This window comes from Lissotriton vulgaris, unplaced genomic scaffold (genome assembly GCF_964263255.1).
Source record: "Lissotriton vulgaris unplaced genomic scaffold, aLisVul1.2 SCAFFOLD_300, whole genome shotgun sequence".
Lineage (NCBI taxonomy): Eukaryota > Metazoa > Chordata > Amphibia > Caudata > Salamandridae > Lissotriton > Lissotriton vulgaris.
In genome coordinates this window covers 92,149-115,371 of record NW_028250131.1, presented here as the reverse complement: position 1 = coordinate 115,371, position 23,223 = coordinate 92,149, and the positions used below count along the sequence as shown (strand labels likewise).

At 48.9% G+C, this 23,223-nt stretch overlaps 1 protein-coding gene across 1 annotated transcript in view; it reads left to right on the top strand.

Annotated features, from left to right (window-relative positions):
- Positions 1–15,513, top strand: part of LOC147663348 (uncharacterized) — a 160,993-nt gene extending 145,480 nt beyond the window's left edge. The window contains 1 exon segment of the mRNA XM_086950501.1: positions 11,691–15,513. Within this exon segment, the coding sequence (XP_086806627.1) occupies positions 11,691–12,872 (1,182 nt within the window). The 3' untranslated portion in view covers positions 12,873–15,513.
- The last annotated feature ends 7,710 nt before the right edge of the window (positions 15,514–23,223 follow it).

Sequence of the window (23,223 nt, the reverse complement as noted above, 5' to 3'; positions counted from 1 at the left end):
AGGTTACTCCATCACAAGCATGACGAGTGTCCCGCCCGCCACATTAGTAGTGCATTTAATCCAGTGACAATTGTAGTAAGATGGACTGGGATATCTGTCACATTTGTGATACAATAACCAGTCTGCTAAAATCCAAATCAATCTTCAAGTCTGCAACCATTGTTGTAGCAGAGAGAACCAGTGTTGGACTTGGTCCTTTTTGCAGGGTCATACCTGAACTTTTTGCCTTCCTCCTGTATTTTGTCTGACCTGTTTTTGTTGGTTTTATGACTCTGGGCACTTTACCACTGCTAATCAGTGCTAAAACGCATATGCTCTCCCTATTATAAATTGATGTATGGATTAGTTACTCCATGATTGGCTTACTTGGTTTACTTGTCAGACCCTGGTACAGTGCACTGCGTGGGCCCAGGCTTGTAAGTCAATTGCTGCTGGTGGGCTTGCAGCACTGGTTGTGCCACCCACAGAAGCAGCCTGTTAAGTGTGTCTTGGGCCTGCCATTGCAGAACCTGTGTGCAGTCTGGTACTGCCATGTTGACTGGCAAGTGCACCCACTTGCCAGCCCTTACACCTTCTCTTTTCTGCATATTAGTCACCCTTATGGTAGGTCTTAAGCCAGGGTGGATTGTAGGTAAAAGGTAGAACATGCCCTGATATGTGTGGCATGTCCTAATAGTGAATTACAGCCGTTTTCGTTTTTCACTATTGCGAGGCTACCTGTTCCCCATAGGCCAGAATGGGCAGTTTGATTATAACATTTTGTAATCCTAACTGACTCAGGGAACTAGGTAGAAATTTGAGTTTAGTATGCCTGAACTCAGAATGATAAAATACACCTTTTAGTGAAGTTGGTTTTAACATTCTGTATTTGAAAATACCTCTTTTAGAAAGTAGGTATTTTCTTGCCTAACTATCCAAGCCTGCCTCTGCTAGGTTGTGTATTCCTTGTCTGGAGCTTGAGTGACAGGGGCTGGAGGATTCCAGGAGACAGGGTGAGTCAGCACAGGGCTGAATAGACCCATCTGCATGTAGAGTGAGGGAAGGGAGAACCTGGGGCCTGAATAGGGCTGTGCCTGTCTTCCACAATGCTGGCTCCACCTCCTGTGGTGCGTCTGATGTCCGTGGCCCACAATGTCAAAGGAAAGAAGTCTTGTCAACAAAGTGCTTCAGGACTGACCAGAACTGGTTTGGACTAGGTACAGACACTCTCTGCCTTCAGAGAACAAAGAGAATAGGTGTATAAAAGAGGGGTCTCAGAGTACAGAAATGTAGATCACTTTTGGGAAACAAGAAGAACCTTTGCTGAGGAGAGGAACCAGAGAGAAACTGAAGTAGAAGACTATCCCTACGCTGAGTGCTGTTTGGGGGATTGGTATGCAGTGGTTGCCTGACTGCCAAATAAAGTAGAAAGGAACTTTGTGCTACTTTCTTCAACTTGTAAAGGATCTCCAAGGGCTTGGAAATTGAACTTGCCTCCTGCTAAAGTCTCTGGGATAACAGACTTCACCATCCAGCTCCCCTGAGTTCCCTTGTTGGGAATTTGAAGTGCCTGCTGTTGTGCTGGGCTTTCTGAGAGACTGCGTGTTGCAGGGAGCTGGAAGCGCAACTTGTGGAAAAGAAGCGTGATGCCGCCACAGACGCTGTCTTCGCATCACTGAAGCAGGGTGCCGCTGCTGTCGCATCACATCACCGAAGCGCCTCGCATCACAGGAGAAGCGTGTCGCCGCCGCTGTCGTCACATCCCTGAAGAAGGGTGCCGCGTCTGCCATTGCCTTATTGCATCACCGAAGTGCCTCGCATCAACGGAGAAGAGTGTCGCCGTTGCAACAGACTCCGTCTCATCACCAGCGAAGCGTGTCGCAGGGCCTGTCGCAGCTCAGACGATTCACTGAGTTGCCGCACGGCTGTCGGGCATGCACACATCGCCTCACTGTTGTTGCATCAAGAAAAAGACGCATTTTGTTTCATTGCATCGGATCCTCATCGCATCATGGCTCATGGCATTGCGGGTCGCATCGCCACAAAAGCTCAGTGAGAATCCGACGCATCACCTCCCCACGCAGATAAGAACCAACGCATCACCGTCCCCTACGCAGCAGTAGGGAACCGACGCATCACTGTTCTTGTGTGTAAGGAAACCAACGCATCACCTTCCCTGCCACTCTTTTGTGTATAGCATTACGCATCCAAAGGTACATTGAACATAACGTAAAGTGTTGCATTTACCATCTAAAGAGAACTAAGCTATTTCTACCATTCTAAAATACGGTATTGTGGATTTTTGTCATTTTTGGTCTTGTGTTAAGTCTATATAAATATACTTATTTTTGATATACATCCTGTGTGGTGTCCATCTGTAGCGTTGTCATTGTACTACTGTATGTGTTCACAAATGCTTTACACACTACCTCTGAGATAAGCCTGCCTGGTCGTGCCAAACTACCAAGGAGGTGAGCAGGGGTTATTTTGGGAGTGTCTAGACGCAAGGGTCCCTATTTGATCAAAGGTACCTACCTGCGCCAACTAGAGACCCCCAAATCTAACAACCAGCATTACAGGATGGGGGCCTAGAAGCAGCTGTAGTCCCAGAGGCACTGGAAAGGGAATCTGAGTTTGAGAGAGTGAACCTTGGATCTGTTGTGGCTACGCCCTTAGGATTCAAAGTACGAGAGCGCCCTTGGCATAAATCCTATGATGCTGCAGCGTGAATGCAATACATGAGAGCTATTAAATGCTACAAGAAACTGATTGAAAGAGCCCATGTCGAATTATTTGCAGACAAATCAAAAACAGCTGTAAGCCTTCTAAGGAAATCTTCTCTATTGTGAACAACCTGATTAAACCCACCTCCAGTCCTGGATTAGCGGAAGCTTCTAACAGCCACTGCAACAAGCTTGGTTAATGATCTTTATCTTTACTTTAACAGGAGTGAGAAAACAGTCAAACCTGTCTCTCTTGAGACAGAGACCTACTACTCCCAATTGGCTACCTTGGACCAATTGGCTCTACTTGACGCAGATTCTATTTCCACCCTAATGCGTGAAGTGAAATCTGGATCTCCGGATGACCCATTTAAACCTGATAATATTTTTTAATTTCAGTCGAGCGTCACACCCATATTTCTAGAATTAGCCAAACTCTTGCTGAGCACTGAATAAGTAACAATATCATGGAAACATGCCAAGGTTATCGCTTTTCTAAAAAAGTCTTCGCTAGATGCCACTCAGCCAGAAAACTATAGACCCATTTTTGTTCTGTTGTTTCTGTCCAAGGTTGTGGAGAAACATGTAAACAATCTTTTAACCAAAACTGTTCGCAAAATGGATTTAGATCACACAGCTCCAAAATTGCTCTTTTAACAGTTATTCAATCCCTTTGCAGTACGGCAGATGCTGGTAAATCCCAGGCTCTGTACCTCCTGGATTTAGGTGCGACCTTCGACACTGTCTCACATGTAATAATATTAACTTCTCTCACTGACCTGGGGTACAGGGCAAAGGTCTGGCCTGGTTTACCTCCTTTTTAAAGGAGTGGTCCTTTCAATTTATGCCCCACACCCCTCCCTTTGCCTCATCCCAAAGAGGACGGGCTCCTGGCATCCCTCTGGGTTCGGAGCTCAGTCCTGCCCTTTTTAATATTTCCGTCAGACCTCTAGCGGAGGTAGTGAAATCTTTTGGAATATCTCACTAGTGTTGTATGCTCAGCTAATTATTTCCCTATCAGCAGTCGACACGCTTTGGTGCCAAATCAAAAAACTTTGTGTTAGAAATGGGATTTCTGGCTATCTCAGACTTGCTCCAAAGCGAGGCAGAAACCACCACTCTAGTCAGGATAAAGGAGTTACACTTGTAAAATAACCCCTGCTCACCTCCTTGGTAGCTTGGCACAAGCAGGGATGCTTATCTTAGAGGCAGTGTGTAAAGCTTTTGCACATAACCAACAGTAAAACAGTGTACCCACTACAGAAGGGCACCAGACCAGTTTTGAAAAATATCAAATTTTTATATACTTAAGACTAGACCAAATACGATAAAAATCCACAATACTATACTTCAAAATTGTCACTTATCCAAATCTGCCTTAAAAAAGTCCATCCGGGGCTATCACGATGTCGTGAACAATAAATCCAAAAACAGTTCTGGCTGACAGCGAGGTCGCAGGCCAACTACGAGGCCGGTAAGACCCGCAAACAGTACCTTTCAGAGATGCAAGGTGATGGGGGCCTTGAAGTCACTCGTGTTGCAGGTCGAACACCTTTCTGATGGGATCCGGAGCGCTGGCGCCATCCCAACCGCTGCTCACCAATGTGAGAAGTTGGCCTGATATGCAGTGCTCACTATTCTAGTGAGCACTTTGTATCAGTCCAAACAACCTAGGCTAAACTCTAGAGGGCGTGTTAAGCCAGCTGTTATACCATCACATATACCCCTTGAACACCAAGTGAAAGGACACCACACAAGTTGTTATGAAAATAAAAGGATGTTTATTATAACACAACAGCCCTGGACTCTTTATGAGGACAGGGTGCTAAGCACAATACAAAGCTCTTAAAGAAATACTGAAAGTTGCACAATTTACACCAATGCCCGAGGGGCACGAAAAACCATATACTCTACAAGTGGAATGCGAAATTACTAGCATGTAAGTACTACTCTCATAGACTTTAGAAACGCTGGACCTACAATGCTGAACCCTTAGATTAGAAGCAGGCGGCCTAGGGACGTCGTGTGCAGAGAGGAAACTCTCACGCGTAATGCGGGACAAAGTCTATGGTTGCTAGAAATTACAAAGTTAGTGTTCTCGGGCGAACCTGACTAGGTAGGTCAAAAACGAAAGTGGATCTAGACACTTAGAGAGTTGGACTACGCTGGAGCACCGTGGTACTCGGTTTACCTAGCCCAGTGGCTGCGGCTGCATAGGGTTCAAGTGTCGTCGGGAATCCTCGTTGACGAACCAGGAGCCTGAAGTGGAAGTTGCTGGCAGGCGACCAGTGAAGATGTTCCGGGCCGATCCAAGGACTGGATCAGCTGAAGAGAGTACCTGTAAGCAGAGGGGACCAAGTTCTGAATCACTAGCCAGTGATTAGATGGGCACCAGGATGGCACCGGATGGAGTCACCTCGACCAGGTGAGTGGGCGACGCTGGGCTCTGCAGTCTCTCGACCAGGAGGCGTTGTCGGCGACCAGGATGGAGGTGCGAGCTGTCCCACGAAGGTATCTGCTGTCGGCGATGCTGGACCCAGGATTGGGGCAACAACTCTTGGCAAATGCAAGCCCACGCGGTGGACTCAAAATGGCATCTGGAGTGGACCAGGAGGGTCCGGGATGCTCCTCTGTTGGAGGGAAGCAAGGGCCAGCCTGAGCATCCAGACCAGCGATGGAGATGTCGTCGTTCGTCGTCAAGAGGGCTACAAGCCAGCAGGCAAGTGGCCGGACAACGCGGTGAGCAGAAAAGAGCAGAAGGGCCCCACGCAGATCTCGTGAATGCTGGGGGGCTGGACTTCGGTGCTGGAGCTGCTCAGGGTTAGGGCTTCTCAAACTCCAAAGCACTCACTCGAGGATCCCTCGGCGGTCGTGCTGGATAAGCATAGTGCAGTTCTGAAGATGGCCGGTCCCTCGAGGTCTCGTCACACCCACGAATCTCAGCTGGGCTGATGATGCAGGTAGAGGCCAGAGGTACCAGGGAAGCCGGGTCTCGTCGTGCTGGTCGGTCTGATTCCGGAGGAAGGACGTGCAGCAAACCGCAGGTTACTTAGTTGGTGCCCGCAGATGCAGGGTGACTACTCCTTAGTCACAAGGGAGAAATCTTAGGAAGAAGTCTTGAGTTCCTTTCGTAGAAAGTAGTGTTAGGATTCAAAGATGATCTAATTTGGAAGGGTCCCCGCTCCCACCTTTATACTAAAGAAAGGGGCTGGTACGGGACTAGGTCCTGCCCATGGGTGGGACCAGGAAGGGGGGTGGTTACACCCCTCTCCCATGCCGGACTTTCCCCAGCTCAGGGGCTGGTGTGTCCCTGGAACTGGTTCTAGCCGGCCTATGCATAGTGAGCACCGGGGTGCCACTTGCAGTCACCTTCCTATTCAGCCCTGCCTACCCAGGATACACAAAACCCTGTTTGGGATGGTGCTAGCACCGCCCCTGACAGGAAACCCTTTGTCCAAGCTCTCCTCGCTGGAAGGACTCCCAGCAGCAGGAGGTCAGACTTGTGTCTGTGGTGGCAGCATCCATTTTGTGATCCTGAGGCTCGAGTTAACTTTAACCGGGGTTCACAGTTACATACATGTCGTGTCCCTCTAGAAGGGTGGAATGCTAACCCCGTCGCCAGAATTGGCGAGGGGTTAGTATTCCAATTCGTATGACACCTTACTCCACATGTTTTGATAAAGCGATACCAGAGTTGGCATATAACCGCGAGGATTATAATGCACTTAAGAGTATATGGTATGCGTTATCATGGAACAGCTATTAGGACTTGGTTCCGCAAGCTGCAAACGGGCTCAGCTCATGCCACAGCACCATCTCACATGATTCCAAGCCCTCTGCCTTCAGGATTGTCAAGGCCTGCCATAGGAGTGACTGATAGGAGTCTCTGAGTCCATTTTAGGGTTAGATATAGGCATACTATATCTAAAGCAAAGGGTGATTACACCACCTTGCCCCAGCTGTCGTGCAGCCAGTTGTGTCAGATTTAGATGGCCAGCCAGGGGTGGCATAATACATGCTGCAGCCCCTGGTAGGCCCTGGGTACACCTATGCCCTGAGTTACAGGGTCTGATAAGGTGGCCCAGTACCAATTGGTAAATGCACCTAAGGTACACGTGTCAATTTAGTTAGAGAACAGCTAGGCTGTGGGTCTGATTAGCAGGCCCACAGCCAGGGAAGTCGTAAACCAGTGAAGCAAAAAGCAAACATCTGGGGTCATCATGGGATTGCAGACCCTACTCTCCTACAGGCTCTACCTCAAGCCCTTGGAGAGTCTCACCAATTTGGTTGCAGAAAGTCCAGTCCAGGCCTTTCACTGCCCAAAACAGAAGCAGCCACTTCAGGTCAGCCCAGCAAAGCCCGCAGCAAAGCGATCGGTCCTTTCAGCAGTTTCTCTGGCTCTCCTTCTGTGCAGTCTTCTTGATCTTGTTGAGTTCTAAACCCAGCATTTGTACTCAAAAATCTTTTGATCTTCCAGGCAGAGGGTGTTTGTGTCCGGCCAGAACCAGTTGGGCCTTCTCTGGCGTGAATTCCTGGCAGGAGATGGAGACGGCTTTGTCAGAGGCAGACCAGGCCCTTTGAGGTGCAAGACTATCAGGAGCCACCCTGCTCCCTAGCCATCTGTCGTCCAAAAACCAGGCAGGCAATCCACATTCCAGCAGAGGCAAGCCGGATGACCGAGTAAAATAATACCCACTTTCTAAAAGTGGCCTTGATGAACTCAGAATGAAACGGGCACCCTCGCTAAAGGCTGCATCTTTAGATGCTGAGTCCAGGCCTACCAAACTTCCTTCACCTATACCTTTCTCGCGCTACGTACGTGGGTGACACAATCCGAGCTGCAGGCCCACGAGTATCGGTGGACTCACAAGCCCCGGTACACGCAGTGCTCGTTACTGGGGACTGACAAGCAAGTCACACATTCAATCATAACACAATTTACCACAGGAGCTCCAGCATTTTCCCACTGATCAGCAGTGCGAAAAGCGTGCAGAAATGTTATACCACCAAAAACTGAGTCAAAACTGGGAGGGCAGAAAGCAAAACCTCGGGGAACACGCCAAAAGATGCCAAGTCTAACACACGTCCCCTCCAGCTGAATGTAGGGGGAACTACCCACACTCCTGGGAGTTTTCCTCACTAAGGCGGAAGAATCGGGACAGGCCATATGCGTTGGCGTGTTCTGTCCCAGGACGGTGTTCCACCGTGAAGTTCCTTCCCTGTAGGGAGATGGACCCCCTCAGCAGTTTTGGATTCTCCCCCCTCATCTGCATTGATCATCTGAGGGGCTGTGGTCGGGCTGAACTTGGAAGTGAGTACCAAACAGGTAGGGCCTCAGCTTCTTCAGTGCCGAGACCACTGTGAAAGCATCCCTTTCTATGGCACTGCACCTTTGCTCCCTTGGGAGTAGTCTTCTTTTACGGAAGACTTCTGGCTGGTCTAGGCCCTCTTCGTTCAGTTGTGAGAGCACTGCTCCCACTCCATGCTCTGATGTGTCGGTCTGCACAACAATTTCTTTGGAGAAGTCGGGGGCCTTGAGCACGGGGGCCGTGCACATGGCGGCCTTCACGGTATCAAATGCTTTCTGGCAGGACTCGGTCCAGATCACCTTTTTCGGCTGCTTCATGGAAGTCAGCTCAGTTATATCCCTATACCATATCCCTTAACAATACTCCGGTTGTATCCGGTGAGTACTAAGAAGGCCCTCACCTCGGTCTGGGTCTTGGGGGGCTCCCAAGCCAGAATGGTGTTGATCTTGGTCTGTAGGGGTGCCACCTGGCGCTCCCTACCTGGTGTCCCAAGTACACCACTGACCCTTTCCCGATTTGGCACTTACTTGCCTTAATCGTGAGGCCTGAAATAAGAGACAGTGCACACCGATACCCAGCCCAGTAAAGGTCTGAAACAGACCCAAATAAAGGAGCGTGTACCCGCATGTTTGCGTCCTCTGTTTGTTCCACATAAGTGTCTACCTGTGCACTTCCTCCGTTTGTATGCCCCGGGCGAGCTGCTCTAATTGCGCTTGTGATCCTTGTACTGCCAACCATGGCATTTGACTATCAGATCATTGCCTGATGTCTGCTGTGTGCATCGAGTCACTCCTCTGCTTTAGCTGTCAATGAACCCTGCTGAGCGAGTACACAGACATAAGGGAGTATGGAAGATGATGAACAGGGATGAGGTAAAGCTGAATGTAAGAAATGTGGAGCTGTGTAAATGCTGCACTCACCCTCAAGCAACGGACATCTTGTCCCACTCTGCCAATGCTCCATCCACCGACAGAGAAGCATGCTGGCACCAAACGCAAAACATTGTCAGAAACCATGATAAGGTAGAAAAAGACAAAAAGCAGACACGTATTGGCAGCAGAGATATCGCAGGTATATTGCTGCCTGTGATGGAATCTCTATAATAAATGCTGCAATCGTCCAACATATGCTTGAACAATCCCTAGGAATGTGGCAAAGATAACTTAAACAGAAAAGTAAAGACAGGAGTTGGAACTTCAGCTGTTCCAGTTTGAACTGGAAAGTACTGTCAAGAAGAGTGTGAATGGAGTTACATTTGTTATATACTTCCTGAAGCGTTACCATTATTATATACTTCCTAGAGTGTTAATGTAGCGGGGAGAACATGCAGACAGAAGGGGTGGCCCCAAATGTGGACTGGTGGGTCACTGACATGACTGCCCCTCCCTCTTTTCATTCACATCAGAATGATTGGAGTTCGGACTCCCAGTCCCTATGGAAAGAAAACATTGACGAAGAACAGGAGGGTTCCTTTATTTGGGCGTATGTCGAGGATGAAGTCACGCCCCAGAATGACGTTTACTCCGCGGGATTGGTCAAAATGGAGGAAGCAAGAATACCGGCGTGTGATGACACCGGGAGAGCGCATTTGGACTGGAGTCGAGTTCCAGGAGAGTCGGGAGAAGAATCATATCGGGAAAAGGAGACGGGAGAAGGACGAGACGAGGGTCCACAAGAGGAGGTTCCAGAGCCAGGAGGCCACCGTCACTGTGATTCGCCCAGCCACACTCACAGCGGAGTGTGGCTTAACCAGGAATGGCAGAGCGTATCGGGCTGGCTGGGGAGGAGGGGAGGCGCCCTTCAGTAGTAAAAAGAGCGCGTTGCAGAGTACTGCCTGTACTTCAGGCATTGTAAATACTCTGTGTGCTCCCCTCCCTTTTCTATTCCTGAATACTTGTAACATACACAGTTCACGATGCCCCAACACACCTGGTTTACCCATGGGAACAGCATAAGAAGGACAATACCTAACTGGTCCTCATTTCTTCCCCACGCATGTCCTACGGTGGTGCAACCGAGGAGGAGTGGATAGCAGAGGACCCAAAGAACGAAGAACGAAAATAGAAGACCCCAAACGAGTGCAGGAGGAGTCAACCCAACGATATTGGCCAGAGAAAGACTCTCGCAACGAAAAAAGAAAACTTTCATAAAAATAAAACCCTACTTACCAAGGTCTGGTCTCCGTGCCCTTCCTTCACCCCCTTCATCCCCGCAACAGTTACCTTTATTATATACTTCCTGAAGCGTTGCCTTTATTATATACTTCATGAAGGGTTTTCTTTGTCATTTAGTTTTTGAAAGGGTTACTGTTGTTCTACACTTCTTGAAACTGAAGTGACAGAAGCACATCCTGATCCATCGCTTTTTCCACAATCCCTTCTTGTTTAAATGAAATCTTAGCCATGTGCTTCTTCCTAAAGCTGTACCTCTAGCATGAGGGCGCTCAGTGAGTGCTCTTTCTGTACTAAGTTACCCTGTGAACACCGGAAAATCACCTACTTTTCTGAATTAGGTAAGAGTGACATGTTCAATGGAAGATTTAGGTAAATATCTGTTAATGGGTATAAGCCCTTGGTAACTTTTAAAAATGGTAAAGAATAGATGTCTTTTACAACTTGTTAAATATTGTGTGTTCTCAGTCTCTTACATTTCCATTTAGTGATTTTAAATCTCTTTACATCCCATAGGAAACCAGCTTTGAATGCACAAATGATCGTGAATAACGACAGTAATCTAAAAAAAAGCGGTTAGAAAAAATGAGCTCCAATATTCGGGAAAAGATCTTCACAGTCAGAGACTGAGGAACCTGAACATAAACTGATAGATCCTGGAAGAAGCAGTACAGAGCAATTCAGTGGATCTAAGAGTCTGAGCTGTGCACCTCCATGCAACAGGACTAAGAAATGACCTCTAGAAAATGAATGCAACAACACTACAAACTACCTCCTGAGTAAACAGGCCTCCACCACCAGCTTTGATCATGTGTTCGGTATGAGGGGGATACAGTATTGCTCTGCTTCCTGTAATGATGGCAGACCACCATTCAGTGCGCAAGGTGTATTGTAAACTCTTTCAGGCCAAACCACAGGAACAAGAGAAAAGCACAATGGAGTGGAGCCAGACAACTGAAGGGTAAAGGAAAGAGAGAGTCTCTGATCTACAACAGACTGTTCCAATTGCATCGACCTGAAGGAAGACTAATCTTAACTTGTAAACATGCAAAACCAGTGCAGTAGTGTGGCTCACTGGTTAGAGGCGGCAGACCCGAGAGCAGAGGACGGCCCGGGACCAGGGTTCGATTCCCGACGCGGCAGGTTTCTGGACCAGGGTCAGCGGACTCGATAATTCTCTCGCCTCGGTGCCCACTCTGATCAGCGATCACACTCGGCAACTCTGGGCATAAGCTTGCCTCATCTGCACTAACGGCCCCACCAGACCGCTGGGGATGCCTGGTCTCACCCTGGAGATACCCATTAAGGGACCATCTCTCAGGGAAGCCAGGAAGGGTTTCGCAGCGGTCGAAGCGCGGAGATACTCCTCCGGGAGTCTATCCTAGCGCTATATAAACCCACAATTAATTCCGCAATCTATAAACATAACCACCAACAAAGAAGCTTTACTTGCCGCATTATAATATATGTAGTTGGTGAGTTTTGTATTTCATTGTGAAATCTGAAATCAACCATCCCAAGTACCACACTCATACAGGGAATGTGAGAATAACACAAGTGCATTATCAACCATGTTAGCTCCTCAGGAAACGCAGTCATGGGATGCAGACAAATGTAAACCCGACCCAGAGAAACGAACCAAGAAAGAAGAATCATACACATGCAGCAAGAGCTTTAGTTTGTCATCGCTACTAAAGAACCATCAGCAAACACACACAGGAGAAGCAACGTGCAATTGCAATAAATGTGTGAAGAACTTTAGTCAGTTATCACAACTCCCAAGACATAAGCGAACACACACAGGAGTAAAATCTCACCATTGCAATGAATGTGTGAAGAGCTTCAGTCAGTTATCAGACCTCCAAAGACATCAGCGAACACACACAGGGGAAAAACCGTATCATTGCAGTGAATGTAGAAGTAGTTTTAGTGATTCCTCAAAGCTCAGGATTCATCAGCGAACACACACAGGGGAAAAGCCATTCCAGTGCAGTGAATGTGTGAAGAGCTTCAGTCAGTTATCACATCTCCAAACACATCAGCGAATACATACTGGGGAAAAACCATACCATTGCAATGAATGTGGAAGTAGTTTTAGTGATTCCTCAAATCTCAGGATTCATCAGCGAACACACACAGGGGAAAAGCCATTCCAGTGCAGTGAATGTGTGAAGAGCTTCAGCCGGTTATCACATCTCCAATCACATCAGCTAACACATACTGGGGAAAAACCATTCCAGTGCAGTGAATGTGTGAAGAGCTTCAGATGGTTAGTAGACCTACAAAAACATAATCGAACACACACTGGGGAAAAACCATACAAGTGCAGTGAATGTCTGAAGAAATTCAGTCATTTATCCACCCTCCGGAGCCACCAGCGAACACACACAGGGGAAAAACCATACAAGTGCAGTGAATGTGGAAGTAGTTTTACTGATTCCTCACATCTCAGGAGACATCAGCGAACACACACAGGGGAAAAACCATACAAGTGCAGTGAATGTGTGAAGAGCTTCAGTCGGTTATCACAACTCCAAACACATCAGCGAACACACACTGGGGAAAAGCCATTCAAGTGCAGTGAATGTGCAAAGTGCTTTAATTGGTTATCACAGCTACAATGTCATCAGCGAACACACACAGTTTAAAAGCCATTTAAGTGCAGTGAAAGTGTGAAGAGATTTAGTTGATTAGAAAATCTACAAAGACATCAGCAAACACATATTGGGAAAACCCATATAATTGCATTGAATGTGGAAGTAGTTTTGGTGACCCTTCAACATTAAGAAATCATCCGTGAACACACTTAGGGGAAACGCCATTCAAGTGCACTGAATGCGCGAAGAGCTTTAGTCGATTATCAATTCTACAAAGACATCAGCAAACACATACTGGGGAGAAACCATACCATTGCAGTGGATTTAGAAGTAGTTGTTGGCAGGATTTTTGGCAAACTACAGGGATTAGTGATAAAAGCTATAAACACAACACACTTGAATAAGTTTAAAAAGCACAGACTGGAGAATATTTCTAGCTGATTTTGGTGTTTGGTCCTTTTGTGCAACAACTGGTTCAATGACAGCTGCTAGAGAACAACGTTCAAAGGCAGAAAAAGTAAAAGTAGGAAATTGTGACCTGTAACTGTGAGATCATGCTTACAGTGCACAACATTTAGATCCGAAGCCCTGATGCTCATTTCAGTCATCACATGCATCTGTTAATTGCACCCATCATAGTGGCACTTCTCCAGAGGTGTCCAACATCAAGCTGGAGCCTTGGGAAATTTGCTGGCTCACCACTGACTGTAAATGATTCACGGCCAGATTAATTGTATATGAATATATTTGAGACCTTTCTTATTTACAGAGCATCACCCAACCAACTCCTAACTGGTAAAAGGACAAAATCCGTGCATGATGGCAAAATTATTGATCAGAGAGAAAGCAGTTGAAAAGTGTAGTTCTTAATAGGTTTCTAAAAGCTTGAAGATTAGGTAAAGATTGAACCTTTAGCAGTAAATAATTCAGCTCTTGGAATCCAGAAATATCGACTTGCTGCTTTACATTTTTTCATCCTTGGCACTGAAACAGAAATCTGGATTCATAAGTAAAGGAACACAAAATATACTGACCCTTTTTAACACCTACATACAAACTCTGGCAGCAGTGGCCAGGAGCAGAGGATTAGCTGTGGTATCTTAAGCGGATAACACACAGCTGGTGGTGGCATTATCTGACAACTCTGGGCAGTTATTGCAGATTGGGTGACGGACAATTGTCTTCAGCTCAATGGCAACAAATCGGAGATCTTGGTCGTGGGCAAAGATATCCATCTGTGGAGTGACCTCTTGTAACTGTCCTCTTTGGGCCCTCCGCCGGCTCCTAAAATGGCAGTAAAAAATCTCTGGGTCTGGATAGACTTTCTTTTCAAACCCAGACTAAGGTAGTAGCCGGAGTTTGTTTCGGGCTCCTACATGGGCTTAATGCTTTGCTGGGTTTCTTCGACCCTCCCATCCGTCAGGTAATCATTCAGGCCACAGTACTCTCTAGACTGAACTATGCAAGCTTCCTATATATTGGGGCCAATAGGGCAGAGATACTGCGTTTACAGAAGGCACAAGATGTAGCAGCCCGGGCCCTCCTTTGTCAGCCGAGAATCTGCTTCATCGCTAGTTCCATCCGCAAACTACATTGGCTGCCGGTGGAGAAATGCATTCGAGGCTCTCTGTATTGCCCACAGACTCGTGATTCTCCATTCTCCTGCTATTCTGGCTAGCCTCATGGCGTCCTATAGACCTACCCGTCAGCTGCGCTCCAAGGACCAGCATCTGGCGGTTGTTCCTCGGTTAAGCTTTGGAACTCCCTCCCTGCACATATTAGAAATATTCAAAAACATTCTCTTCTCCGTAAAACATCAAAACTCACCTCTTCCCTGCATAATTGCCTCCTGGGTGTTCTTGGCTTGCTTATGGCAGTGACATTTTAGCGCTGGTACGCCCGTTGTTGGGGCAATGAGCGCTTTATAAAACCCCTTAACATAACATAACAAGCAAAAAGATACCCTCGTTTTATAAACTGTCAGTGAATGAATGGACATAAAATGTGTGTGCTGCCTCGTGAGCAAACAGTGAAACTTTGAAATGCAGATGGGACATCCTCAGACCTCAAATAATATAGATCGTAGCATTCTGAATCATCTGTAAGGTGCTTTTGTGTTGCTGGAGCTGCCAAATACACAGTGTTCTCATAGCCCAGCCTTGCCTAGAGGAAGGAGTTCACTGATATAATATGCACATCAGAAGAAAGGATACATCTTCAGTAGCCAAAGATAGTAGAAACGAATGCTTTCCACTGAGTTCATTTTAACAAAGTGCTGAGTCCGGGACGTTCTTCCTGCTGCCGACCACCACCACCCAGCCAGTGAGGAACAGCAACGAGACTGCTCTTCAGCCCACCCACCCTATACATAACACACTACAGAGATTTGCTCCAGGGTCAAACTCACTTTTCTTTCACGTTAACAGCAACAAGTTCTAAACTGGACAATTTATATTTAGGAACAAGTGGTTTGTACGGCCATTAGTGGCATAATAAATTTGAAACCCAATACTTTATACATCTGTGTTATTGATACATAACCAAACATCCAAACACCACCCATGTATGGACATCCCAGAGCCTTTTTGAAACCACACTACAGAGGTGTGTACCAGGATTTACTTTAACATTAACATGAACTAAATTATGATACAGCAAGAACAGTCATGATGCTATGACATGTACACAATGATGACTAGATTTTACTTATTACTAAAAAATGTATGTTTTTTGATATGTAATAAAACAACACATTTATTTGAATTCATGGTATTGGACTGTTGATTGTATAGGAGATCTTAAATGTGCTTTATTTCCTAAACTATAAAGATAATTTGTGATGTCAGCAAGGAGCCTAGTTTATTTGACTGTAGAGTGGACAATTGATCTCAATAGCATGACTGCTCTCAGCAGGAGTCTGCCGCACGTGGCATTAGAGGGGCCTAGTCTCAATAGCATCACTGCTTTCAGCAGGAGTCTGCCGCAGGTGGCATTAGAGGGGCCTAGACTCAATAGCATGACTGCTTTCAGCAGGAGTCTGCCGCAGGTGGCATTAGAGGGGACTATTCTCGCCAGTGTGCCTTCTCTCAGAGTGAGAGGTGCTGAAAATATGTCTGTATCCTGTCACTTCTCTTGTTAATAATCCATAAAAATACCACAGGATGTAAAGTACTTGAAAGCAGTCTGCCATACAAGGGATTTAAACATGGATTTGTCAAATACAATTTCAATTTTTTTTAAAGGTTCTTATATAGCGCTGCTTTATCTTATGTCTGATGGGTTTTCTTCGAAAGCCCTTTCTCCTTCGGAAGAAGTTTTCCATCGGCATACCCAATGGGATTTCTGATTAAAGGCTGACAATTCGTCCACCTCTAAACAGGGCTGGTGGGTGGACCGTTGGTTTGGCTGATATAATGCTTAGTTGCGTTTTTGATAGAGTGCCCTGTCCACCACACCCTGAATTCAGCCCGTCTTTCTTTAGTGATTTTTCTATTTTGAGGTACATTTGAAGACTGTCCCTTGCCTGTATAGTTTGACAGGTGGTCCACGGTCTTCCAGATGAGCAGGCGTAACAACTTCCAGTACCCAGTTGGACCACCGTCCACCATATTTATCGATTTCTACCAACCTGGCTATCCCTGTGTCTTCAGAGGAGCAACAGGAGCTCCTCTAAAAGCACCTAAGGTTTGCTGAGTGGCTGCCCTGTTTCCCAAGGGTTCCCATCAGACTTTTTTGTTTTGCTCCTTGTTGTAAAACTAGGCATTAGTTGTGAGGCCTGCACAAATAACGGGTCTACGTTTGTCCTTCACTGGGAACCAAACACCCCAATGTAGCGCTTGACTCTCAGAGGGTAGCGTTGCAGAGCTGTCTAAGGCTTAAACTAGGGAAGTTGTGTAGGCTAGTAATCGTCATTTACCGGTACGCAGAAATAACACTCAATAATTGATTGTCCAGTATGTACTTTTCTTTATAAAAAGGAAGAGTACATTTATTACACACACAGACAACTCAATACTATGCATCAATTTACAAATATACATAAGTTGTTAGAAATACTTGTTGACATTGCGTAAACATTCCCGCCCCTCCCGCGGGGAGGGAATCTAGTACCACCACTAACATGTGTGAACATCATCAGCTCCCAAATGCATCTGGCTGACCATAACCTGGAGTGGTGGCCCACCCATTCTTTCAACAAGCACTTCTAATGGGAACATCAGCCATAGTGACACATAACCATGACTGAGAGCATCTCATACTGACCATACAGTATATATATTTAAATTACAGTGGCTGACAGTCTGGTTGTTCAACTAACGCATTAGCAAGAATACATGCCTAAGCATCACTTGGAATGACAGGTACTTATCATATTTGGTAACATGATCAATGCAAGTCAATCACAGCCCCTAAAAGGCACCGTATTCATAATCACTTGATATTGCTCCGGGGAGAGCCGCACTGACTCTGATGGCCTCACGCCGCATTTCCACTTTCTCGGGCGTCCAGTCCCACACTGGCACCCCGCATCCAGGTAAGTTGGTGAGCTGCTCGGGTGGCCAAACCCGCTGCTCTCGCTGGCTTCCCAACTGGCCTGCACCCTTGCGTGCTGCCGCGAGAGCCAATCTGTCATTTTGGTCTGCCCACTCCTGCGGGCAGACACGGACACTGCAGCCGGCCGGGCTGGGCCTCGGGGGAGTGTGACGGTACTCCCCCCTTATTCCCAGGGAACTGAAACTACCCCATGTGGTCTCTGTCTCCATAGGAGAATAATGGAGTGTTCCTACAGTGAAACAGTCTTCCCATATAAGACCTATTCCATCTCACCACCCAACTCTGCATAGTGCCTTCCACACCATTCTCTCTGTACCAGCTCCTGTGCAACTCGCAAGAGCTATCTCCCCCACGCAGCCTTTACATGGGTGCACACACGTGTGCACACGTATCCACATGTAACCAGTCCGATGCCCCTTCCCCTGGCTGCAGCAGCCTTATCTCACAAGGCAGACACTGTTGAAAGCCACATGCAGTCCATTTTATCATGAGTTCACTGTGGGTGAGTCCCAGCTTACGAGACGCTCCCTCAGTAAAAGCAAAAAAATCAGGTGTTCAAAAAGAGAAAAAATCCAGGTGACTCTGATGGTCAAAACCACCTTCTCACACTCCTAATGTTAGAGTTTGCTTTTTGTAAAAACAATAAAAATGTACTTGATACACTGAGAGCTTTCTACAAGGGAGTCTGGGTCATTTGTTCCTTGTTGTTTTTTCTGTTTGAAACTGCCAGTCTTTTCACAGAGTTCCAGAAGCGAAGCAAGCGGACTGAATGCCTACCAAATGCCTGACTCATTGTCAGTAAAATTGCTCTCCCACCCTCGCAGCTCCACCATTAAGTGAGGTGCCCCTGCCCCTGCACTCTTGAGTGTTAGTGATCGAGGCCCTCCTCCACCCGCAGGTTTCCCTGCGCCTCATCCCTGGTGGTCCAGTGGACCTCTGTCTCCTTTCTCTCACTCTGCTCCTTCACTCGTTTTTCTCCCCTTTCTATCTTTCACCCTTCTGCACCTTTCTGCATCTCTGCTCTTTTGCGCCTTATTTCTGCCCATTTTCCCTTTCTCTCCCTCTGCTCCTTCACTCGTTTTCACTCGTTTTTCTACCCTTTCTAACTTTCATCTTTCTGCACCTCTGCTCTTTTGTGCCTTATTTCTGCCCATTTTCCCTTTCTCTCCCTCTGCTCCTTCACTCGTTTTCACTCGTTTTTCTACCCTTTCCATCTTTCACCTTTCTGCCCTTTTCTGCATCTCTGCTCTTTTGTGCCTTATTTCTGCTCATTTTCCCTTGTTTCTTTATCCCTTCTTTCCTCCCTTTACGTTACCCGCCGCTGCTGCCCCCGCGGCCCCTCCCTCCCCCAGTGCGACCGGCCCAATCCAGCTCCTCTCCCCACTCCCGCCTCCCAGCTGTCCAGCCCTCCCCGACCCCTACTTAATGGTGGCCACTGCGGGGACAGGCGAGCAAGACCACTGACTCATTGTCAGTGAAATTGCTCTCCCGCCCTCGCAGCTCCACCATTAAGTGAGGTGCCCCTACCCCTGCACTCTTGAGTGTTAGTGATCGAGGCCCTCCTCCACCCGCAGGTTTCCCTGCGCCTCATCCCTGGTGGTCCAGTGGACCTCTGTCTCCTTTCTCTCACTCTGCTCCTTCACTCGTTTTTCTACCCTTTCTATCTTTCACCTTTCTGCACCTTTCTGCATCTCTGCTCTTTTGCGCCTTATTTCTGCCCATTTTCCCTTTCTCATCTCTGCTCCTTCACTCGTTTTCACTCGTTTTTCTACCCTTTCTATCTTTCACCTTTCTGCACCTCTGCTCTTTTGTGCCTTATTTCTGCCCATTTTCCCTTCCTCTCCCTCTGCTCCTTCACTCGTTTTCACTCGTTTTTCTACCCTTTCCATCTTTCACCTTTCTGCACCTTTCTGCACCTCTGCTCTTTTGTGCCTTATTTCTGCCCATTTTCCCTTTCTCTCCCTCTGCTCCTTCACTCGTTTTTCTACCCTTTCCATCTTTCACCTTTCTGCCCTTTTCTGCATCTCTGCTCTTTTGTGCCTTATATCTGCTTATTTTCCCTTTTTTCTTTATCCCTTCTTTCCTCCCTTTACCTTTCCCCGCCGCTAATGCCCACGCGGCCCCCCCCCCCCCAGCGCGACCGGCCCAATCCAGCTCCTCTCCCAGCTCCCGCCTCCCAGCTGTCCTGCCCTCCCCGACCCCTACTTAATGGCTGCCACTGCGGGGTCAGGCGAGCAAGACCACTGACTCATTGTCAGTGAAATTGCTCTCCCGCCCTCGCAGCTCCACCATTAAGTGAGGTGCCCCTGCCCCTGCACTCTTGAGTGTTAGTGATCGAGGCCCTCCTCCACCCGCAGGTTTCCCTGCGCCTCATCCCTGGTGGTCCAGTGGACCTCTGTCTCCTTTCTCTCACTCTGCTCCTTCACTCGTTTTTCTACCCTTTCCATCTTTCACCTTTCTGCCCTTTTCTGCATCTCTGCTCTTTTGTGCCTACTGTCTGCTTATTTTCCCTTTGTTCTTTATCCCTTCTTTCCTCCCTTTACCTTTCCCTGCCGCTGCTGCCCCCGCGGCCCTTCCCCCCCCTGAGCGCGACCGGCCCAATCCAGCTCCTCTCCCCGCCTCCCAGCTGTCCAGCCCTCCTCGACCCCTACTTAATGGCGGCGGCCGCGGGCTGCGGGCGCACCCCTGGTGCACCGAAGGCGCGTCAAAGGCAAGCACGTCTGCGCCTGTCCGCGACCCGTCCGCGACCAGCACCAGGAACCCTGGACCTCCGCCCGGCCAACGCTACGACCCAGCAGCACTCCACGCACTCAACCCAGGCTGCAACAACAACTGCAAGCTAGCATCACCAGCCGACACCCATGGACCCTTCAGCTGTCACCGCTGCCGGCACACCTGCAGCACCGCCAAGAACACAGATCCAGCACAACCCGCCCACAAGAACACAACCGAACCGAAGACCCTGCAATGCATCCTCCTCAACGTCCGATCCCTCCACAAACACGCCACAGAAATCTGGGACCTCCTCGACAGCACCACCCCGGACGTAGCATTCTTCACCGAAACCTGGACCAACGCCACCTCGGGACCGGACATAGCCATCGCCATCCCCCAAGGATACAAGATCTACAGGAAGGACCGCCCCACCTACCCAGGAGGAGGAATCGCCATCGTCCACAAATCCAGCCTCCGCCTGAGCACACTCCCTGACGAGTCCACAGAACTGATGGAACACCTTCACTTCAAGCTACTGGCCAGCCCCACTGCCGCCCTCCAAGGAACCCTCACCTACCGACCCCCTGGACCCCGCAGACCCTTCGCCAACTCCATCACGGACATTATCTCCCCGCAGGCCATCGCATCCACCAACTGCACCCTGCTGGGAGACCTCAACTTCCACCTCGACAATCAACTGGACCCCAACACCACATGCCTCCTGGACAACCTCCACAACATTGGACTCTGCCAGATCGTGACCGAGCCCACGCACTCAGCAGGACACACCCTCGACCCCCTCTTCACTACATGAAACTCCATCACCTTCAGCCACACCACCGAACTCCCATGGACTGACCATCGTTGCGTCCACTTCACCTTCAGAACACCCACCATACACAGACACCAGCACCTGCTTCGACAAAGAAACTGGACCAAAATCACAGACGACCAGCTCATCTCCTCACTCAACAACTCCACCCCAACCATCGCGGAAAACGACGACCCCAACACCGAAGCCCGAACCCTTCATAGATGGATCTCGGACAGCACCAACACCGTAGCCCCCCTCAAGAAAAACAACAATACCCGTGCCAAGAAAGCCAGATGGTTTACCACCGAACTTCGAGAGTCCAGGCGCACATGCCGCCACCTCGAAAAGGCCTGGAGAAACACCAAATCCACAGAAGCCCACAACAACTTCAGAGCCGCCACCAACGCTCACCATCAACTCATCAGAGAAACGAGGAAAAAAGCGATTGAAGACAGAATCTCCACCCACGCACACAACAGCAAGGAACTCTTCAGCATCATCAAGGAGTTCGCCCAACCCACCAGTGAGTCTACCCACATCCCTCCCTCACAAGACCTCTGCGACAAACTCAGCACCTTTTTCCACCACAAAATCAAGAGCATCTACGACAACTTCGACGAAGACAACCAACACACTGAACCCTCACCAACCACCCCGACACCCGGAAACCAGCGATTGATGACTGGACAGCCCTCACCACCAAAGACACACTGAAGACAATGAAGTCAATCCACTCAGGGGCCCCCACGGACCCCTGCCCCCACCACATCTTCAACAGAGCCGCTGACACCATCGCACCCATGCTCTGCCACACCATCAACCGCTCCCTGGCGACCGCCTCGTTCCCCGACGACTGGAAACACGCTGAGGTCAACCCCCTCCTAAAGAAACCCTCAGCGACCCCACCGACCTAAAAAAATACAGACCCATGTCCCTGCTCCCTTTCCCAGCGAAAGTCATCGAGAAAGCCATCAACAGCCAACTCACCACATTCATTGAAGTACACAACATCCTCGACTCCTCCCAATCCGGCTTCAGAAAAAACCACAGTACGGAAACCGCCCTCCTCGCCGCAACAGACGACATCCACACCCTACTGGACAAAGGAGAAACAGTAGCCCTCATCCTCCTAGACCTATCAGCGGCGTTCAACACAGTCTCCCACCGCACCCTAATACGCAGACTCTACGACGCAGGAATCCAGGACAAGGCCCTCGACTGGATCTGCTCCTTCCTCTCCGGCAGGACGCAATGGGTCAGACTCCCCCCTTTCCTCTCAGACCCCACACCTACCACCTGCGGAGTCCCCCAGGGCTCCTCCCTCAGCCCGGCGCTCTTCAACGTCTACATGGCTCCACTTGCCCCCATCGTCAGAACCTACGGAATCAACATCGTGTCATACGCAGACGACACCCAGCTCATCCTCTCCCTATCCAACGAGCCCAACACCGCCAGACGCAACTTTCGAGAAGGCATGGAAGCCGTCGCCAAATGGATGAAAAACAACTGTCTACAACTAAACACCAACAAAATAGAAGTACTCATCATGGGCCCAAACCCCGACGCCTGGAGCGACACCTGGTGGCCCACCGCCCTCGGAAACCCGCCAACCCCCACAGACCACGCACGCAACCTGGGAATCATCCTGGACTCCGAGCTCAAAATGGACCGCCAGATCAACTCTGTCTCATCTTCCTGCTTCCACACCCTCCGCCTCCTTCGTAAGACCTTCAAATGGATCCCCCTCGAACACCGAAAGACAGTCACTCACGCCCTGGTCACCAGCAGACTCGACTACGGCAACGCACTCTCCGCCGGAATAAACAAAAACCTCATCCGCAAGCTACAGAACATCCAGAAAGCCGCCGCAAGACTGGTCCTCAACCTGCCAAAACACTGCCACATCTCCCAGCACCTGCGCACACTCCACTGGCTCCCCGTTGAGGCGAGAATCACCTTTAAGATGCTCACCCACGCACACAAGGCCCTCCACGGCACCGGACCAGCATACCTGAACAGCCGGCTCAAATTCCACGCACTCCAAAGGACCCCACGATCAGCCCAGCTCTACTACGCCGAGGTCCCCCGCACCAGAAAGACCAGATCGGGAGGCCGCTCCTTCTCCTTCCTCGCGGCCAAAGCATGGAACGCCCTTCCGCTCCACCTCAGACAGACAACATCGCTCCCCATCTTCGCAAGAAACCTCAAAACCTGGCTCTTCGACAGTCCCCCTCCTTGATGGAATGGAACCTGCCCCCCCACCCCCCCACCCCTAGTGCCTTGAGCCCTTACGGGTGAGTAGTTGCGCTTTAACAAACTCCTGATTGATTGATTGATTGACCATAAGTAGGGTGGACGGTC